A 6,327-nucleotide genomic window follows, 5' to 3' on the forward strand; every position below is an offset into this window, starting at 1 on the left:
GCCTGAGTCCAGGAATTTCATGCTATCAGGTTATAACAAATGCTTGAGGAATGCTATGCTTTTCTGCTTGAACTTAATGGAATAAACGTCTGATCTTGTGATAAGTGAACTACGAATGGCTTGATCCCTATTGAGGGTACGTAAGCAGTCTAACGAGAAGGTTAGATGCAGCCATAAAGTAAACGAAAAATTACTATGAAATTTGATTCTCGAGTTGTGATTTGCCATATCCCGGAGGCGGGGTATGTGAGATATACGAGTATTTGGTGACGTCACGTGTTGATCCTGGACGTATGTCGGGATCGGGGCGTGACACTAATAGTTGCCTAACTCCTTGCATAAGAGGGAAGCTGAAGCGCGCTGGTTTTCTAGCACATGTTCCAGTTTTGGAGGAGAAAACGAAGTGCCTTGCATTTAGTGAATATTTTTGCTCTCTGCCCTCTAGTGATGGTGATGCTTGTCACCATCCGATTTATCACTATTAGATGAGTTTAAATCTCAAAATTTAATTTTATACAATGGTAATAAATAGGGTAATGAGTATTACCACCACTTTAGAATGATGACAAAAATCTACCTTTGCACTTAATGGTATAGCATGCAGGCTTGAACTACGATATAATCAGCTACTTGAACTTAGATATTCCTAGCCTTAATAATCACTATAGAAACCTTATGAAAACACCTCTTAATTAAGCCCAAACTATAATCATATATAAAGGAATTTCATGCATCAGACTTTCTCTTAGACGTATCACGCACATGTGTATGGAATAAGCGTTAACTTACTTCATCAAATCTCGGCCTTCTATTTTTTCAAATGAAAACGAGTGACTATGATTTAATTAAGTAAATTGATGCTCATTTCATGTACAGGTATGTGATGCACATGAGAGAAATTTAATGCATAATCTCTCTTGCTAAACTTGTGAGTCCTTAGCTTTCAGACCGCATCCCTCTCAGCAAATCAAGCATAGTATTTGTGATTTAATCATTCCATAACAGCTAATTGCAATTGGAGCTAATGAATCCTCAAAACACTTTCTAAGGATCATGTCCTCATTTCCAAGTGATGCCTGATGCTGGAAACCGACTATATGAAAAGCAAAGATTCATAAGCACCCAAACTCGTGAGTATTTTCCAATAAAACTGTACACAGGATATCATAGATAGATGTTCCTTCATATTGAGATACATTAGAAACTTATACGAAACACAAAGACAATTTTGCTTTATCAAGTACACAACCAAATACGATTTCCACATATTTATCTACACACACACACACACACATATACACAGGAATGCTGGACTCTTTGACTCATGGCTGTACACTCATTAGTTTTGCTTTCTTTACCTGTGTACCTCAGTTAGACTTCAACCTATCCAAGTGATAAAATCTCTGCAAAAACCAAGCATAATCAAACATGTCAAAAGATATGTTAGCCAAAGAAGAAGCATCCGGTAAGCGTTGGGTGGTTGAATACTTAACCAGAATCGAGTGGATTTCTTCCAGATAAGGCACGAGTAAGGAAACCAAGTTCTCTATTTCCAGTTTCAAGTTGTCATAGTTTTCATCTTTTGCCATGAGGCTACTAATGAATGTTTCATTGTCAGGCACTAGCATTAGGGCTACCTGCATACGGTATATTTGTAAGTAATTCCAAGTAAAATTTTATGTTGCTCCATGTGGCCTATTATCTCCATGCTGTTAAATTTTAAGTTTCAGCTATTCATGGTCCTTCTTGGATAGCAATCGTAGGCTTAATTAGAAAAGAAAGCCCCTTATAGAGAAAAGTCATTCCATATAAATCACCTGACATGATGGTATAGTATATTTTGTTCATCAAAATTATAAGCAAAATTGATACGACACATCATGCCACTCGGTGTTAACATGACTGTGTGTTGAACCTAATGAATAGCTAGATAAGTTGCTTAAGTTTGGGGCAGTAACAGTGGAACAAATAATGAATAGCTATATAGCTAGCTTTTGAAAAAGAAGAGAGTAATACTTTAGAAGCAGCTGATGAAATCCACCTATGCCATGGCTTCAAAGTAATGTTATAAGACTCTTCCACTGCCTGCTGCATATTCTGCCCGGGATCTCTCACTAAATTTTGCAACAAGGCCACGGTAAAATCTAGGGATCTGAATGTAGAACAAACCAATTTGTTTATAACGAAAATGAAGCATCTTGTGCAAGAAGCAGTTGATACATCCACGATTTTGTGCCAATTATACACCTAAATAATGGTTTAAGTACTATAAGGTCGTTATCATTAGCAATGAAAGACAACTTTGATGCATAAGTAACGTCTAATCTCAAAAAATAAAGTGGGGCCGATTAGTGAATTATGAATAATTGAATAACTGCACAACTCGCCAATTAGTACTACGTTCCAGTAGTATTTTTTTTATTTGTAAGTGAGGGGTATTAAGTTCAAATTTCGTAAATGTTGATTTGACATGATTTTCTTTTTCGGCTCTTATTTTATTTGAAAATGAAAAACAGTTACCAAACAAGTTTTATGTATGAAAAAAAACCTAATCGATATTTGTGTTAAACAAAGCTGATTTTGATTTATCTGTCACTAGAAAACTAATGACTAGTTGTAAAGTAGAGACAAACTTAAGCTAGGTACTGTTAAAGAAGGTAAATTCTCACGCATCAAAATCTAACAAACTTAAATACAACTTATATTAAGTAGTTCTACTTTTAAATGTTTCAAGATTTTGTGTGATAAAACTTCATACTTATTGAATCACATATGTAGTTAAGTTGAGGACAATATCGATGTTGATTATTAATAAGTCATTAGTCACCTCTTTAAAATCTTGACAAGAACAATTAGATTTGATAATACATAAGGGGCCATTTGGATTTGATAATTTCAAATCTAGGGATTTATATATATGACATCATAAGATAAAAAATTTATTTGTTTTAGATTATTATAATTGATGGAGACTTGGACAAGAAGGAAGTAAAGAACAAAAATGGATTCCAAAATGATTCTTTTCACACAGTCATTTCATACGTAATAATCTCAAAATTTTGGGTAACATTTGGCTTTATTGTTAAATCCAAATTAATTTTTTAAATTTCTCCGCCCAAATATAGACGTTTCTCGTTGTTTTTCACATAGTCAAGGGCAAACACAGTAATTAAATTACCTGGTAAGCCAAACAAAGGCTCTACTACAACTGGTAACGTTTCTAGCAATGCCTTCAGTCGCCTCATTTTTCAACATCTCAACCATATTTGAATATGTCGAAAGATCTGATTCATGTTTCGTTTCCAATCTCTACACATATATATATAAAACAATAAGTAGAGTGGTTATTAAAAAGGGAGTTTTAACGAAAAGCCCGCGGTACTGTTCACTTTAACGAAAAATCACATTTTTACACTAAAAAGTCAATCATGGTACTATTCATTTTACCTTTTATTTTGTCCTTATCGTTAAAACTCAAAGTTTTCAAGCTCTTTTCATTAGTTTTTCTTATTAAAGAGAGTTTTAAGGACAAATCAATCACTTAAGTAGTACATATTGATTATAAAATTATCAGTGCACGATGAACATGACTTGATACATCAAAACATCAATATTACTTATTTGAAACCAATCACTTCAGTAGTACATATTGAGCATAAAATTATCAGTGCACAATGAACACAGCTCGATACATCAAAGCATCGATATTACTTATTTGAAACATGCATCTTGGGTTGTTTCTGCTACCATGAATAGTCAAAGGGAGATAGAGTGGACTTGGAAATAAAGTTTCACATTGGAAACCCATTGCTAATGGATTAAGAAGGCTTTATGGAGACTTCAGCGTGTGGAGCATCTTGGTATATGTAATTATATGTATTCCTACATGAAGGTCCTAGAAGAAACAATATCATGTTTTTTTGCAATGCTAATCTATATATAAATATATATATATATATATGCGTATTTAACTATTTAAGTATATCAGTATAAACATAATTCTATATGGTGTATAAATTGTTCATACATCGATATACAATATATGCATACACATATAAACACTAAGATTTTTTTTGTAATTACCCGAATATTTTGATGAATATCTTGGCTTAGAACAGCCATTGTAGGTCCTATTTTATCTGCAAAAAGGAAAAAACAACTGTAAAATGGTATTTGACCATGGCAGGGTGCGTAATATATATATATATATATATATATATGTGTGTGTGTGTGTGTGTGTGTGTGTGTGAGAGAGAGAGAGAGAGAGAGAGAGAGAGAGAGAGAGAGAGAGAGAGAGACCAAGAACTTGAAGAAGCAAGCTGCAGAGAGAAAGAAAAGGCCTGGTGGGAATATGAGCAGCCTCGTGAGCATGATCACCACCACCATGTTCAGCCGCTGGGACCAATATAGCACCTTTAACCTTGACCATAACGGAGAGTTCTTCAATGGCACATCTAATCTCTGATCCCATATTCTGATCCATTAACTTCCTTTTCATTCTAATTTGGTTTTCTTGTTTCCAACTCCACAGTGGCTGCCGAAATCTTGGATTTATAGAAACAGAGAGACATAGAGCTTCGTATATGTTTGCATCATTGTCGACGTACGACTCTCTTGGTGATGAGGCACGCAACACACACGCCCCCACCCCAAACCAATTATTTGTAAATTAACTGTTACCAGATATAGACTGGTGCTGATGAGAGCATAGCCAGCTTTCATCGATAGTAGTTAAAGATAATATCTTTACGGTGTCGGATATATTTCTTTATTGAAATGCTCCTCTCATATGGATGTTCATAACTTATTGATGGCGACCTTAGTTTTGACCTGTGATTTTGAAATAACGCTTTATTCTTAATGTGACCTTGTAGTTATCTTATACCGTAAACCGTATGATTCAGGAACTCCTCGAATAAGCTTATATGAGAAAAGTTTTGGTAGAACTTATTCCAAATTATATCTCTATAGTCTAACAGTCTATTTTAAATCATCCTCCGTAGATAATCTTTACTAAAAAATCACCAAAATTGAAAATCATATAACCATTGATTTAAATGGCTGTCATTTTAGTGGTTTTTTTTAATAGATGATATCATTAGTGGTTAGGTGTTAAATGAGGGAGCTGACGGATTTCGAACCTTTTCTATAATACAACAGTCTAACTGAAATGTTTTGTCACTCAAGCATATCTACACAACATAAATAGTCCAAAGCTCAAATAGAAGAACATCATTCTTTTGCCAGTAAGAAAACACTAGGAAGATCTGATATGAGGAGAGAAGATGGTTGTAGGAAGAAGATGACTAAGCGATGAGGAATGAAGCAAATGATGGAGAAATGCTTCTAAGTATAGCTCTAGGATCACGTCTTAGTTGATAGGGTAATAAACACAAAAGATTAAAGGGTCTCAAACTTATTGGTGAATTACAAGAATTAAACATCTTTAGCTGAATTGTTTTGTAACTCCACTATCAATAATCATGAAAATAAAAATTAATTATTTAATTTTAAAACTGCAGCACCGCGTGTTATATTTTCGCTGAATTGTTTTGTAACTCCACACTCCCAAATAACACAAACAAACCACAAAAGTTTTTTTTTTTTTTTTTGACAAACGATAATATTTATACTAAAGGGGAGAGGTGTATTTAGCCTTACAATCTACTAGCAATAATATGGGTTGAATTCGCATTTGATGATAATCGAACTAAGACCTCTCACTTATAAGTGAAGAGGAATATTACTAGATTGTAGTACTAAGCTGCAACAAACCACAAAAGTTAAATTAGCACAACCAAACGATATGAGTTGATTTGATTTTGAAACTGTTTGACCATTTCATAATCAAAACCGAACCAAATTAACCGTTCGGCCAGTTTTGCCGAGCCCCTGCATTAACCAAGGAGTAACTTATTGTTCGGACTAATCTCTTTAGAAAATGGCAATCCAATGAAAGAGATAATGTGTCTTTATCATCAAAGATAATCATATATGTAAGCCTAGATTTTTATTTTATTTTTTATATACAATAATATTCAATTCTATGAGGTGGGAGAGATTACTCATTCAACTAATTCCTCATTGATTTTTCACAATAAGCTCATGAATATGTTTATTTTGGTCATAGTTTAGTAAAGATTTTGATTTAGCAAAATGATATATTGGATCATTCATAAGGAATAGGTATCAAATTCGTCATTCAAGCGAGCAAGCTTAAAATCTCTCGCTATAAGTAAAAAAATCATTAAACTAGAGTACTAATCGCATAAATTTGGCATAGATTAAAAGATAACAAACAAGTTTTGCCAAGTAAGAATAAGACTG

At 33.8% G+C, this 6,327-nt stretch overlaps 1 protein-coding gene across 4 annotated transcripts; it reads right to left on the reverse strand.

Moving 5' to 3' along the window:
• Positions 1–692: 692 nt before the first annotated feature.
• Positions 693–4,641, reverse strand: LOC103436532 (glycolipid transfer protein 3). 4 transcript variants are annotated; one of them, XM_017333272.3, is made up of 7 exons: positions 4,300–4,640; positions 4,084–4,139; positions 3,179–3,309; positions 2,017–2,152; positions 1,494–1,637; positions 1,359–1,403; positions 693–1,093 (listed from the first exon to the last, which is right to left on the reverse strand). In XM_017333272.3, the coding sequence occupies exons 1-6, from the start codon at positions 4,496–4,498 to the stop codon at positions 1,368–1,370; spliced, it is 702 nt and encodes a 233-aa protein (XP_017188761.2). In that variant the 5' UTR covers positions 4,499–4,640; the 3' UTR covers positions 693–1,093; positions 1,359–1,367. The 4 variants fall into 4 exon arrangements, with proteins under 4 accessions (XP_017188761.2, XP_028964985.1, XP_008373188.2 ...); XM_029109152.2 differs by having other exon boundaries at positions 958–1,093; positions 1,359–1,637; XM_008374966.4 differs by lacking the exon at positions 693–1,093 and having other exon boundaries at positions 1,112–1,403.
• Positions 4,642–6,327: the final 1,686 nt, after the last annotated feature.

This window comes from Malus domestica, chromosome 10 (genome assembly GCF_042453785.1).
Source record: "Malus domestica chromosome 10, GDT2T_hap1".
Taxonomy (NCBI): domain Eukaryota; kingdom Viridiplantae; phylum Streptophyta; class Magnoliopsida; order Rosales; family Rosaceae; genus Malus; species Malus domestica.

What these genes read in the sequence shown, in the direction of transcription:
- LOC103436532 (XM_029109152.2), bottom strand. Translation starts at nt 4,498, where the DNA reads ATGAAAAGGAAGTTAATGGATCAGAATATGGGATCAGAGATTAGATGT. An exon ending in CTTGCTTCTTCAAGTTCTTG is followed by an intron (nt 4,140 to 4,299) that starts GTCTCTCTCTCT and finishes TCCTTTTTGCAG; the next exon opens with ATAAAATAGGACCTACAATG. An exon ending in GCCTTTGTTTGGCTTACCAG is followed by an intron (nt 2,153 to 3,178) that starts GTAATTTAATTA and finishes TTCTACATTCAG; the next exon opens with ATCCCTAGATTTTACCGTGG.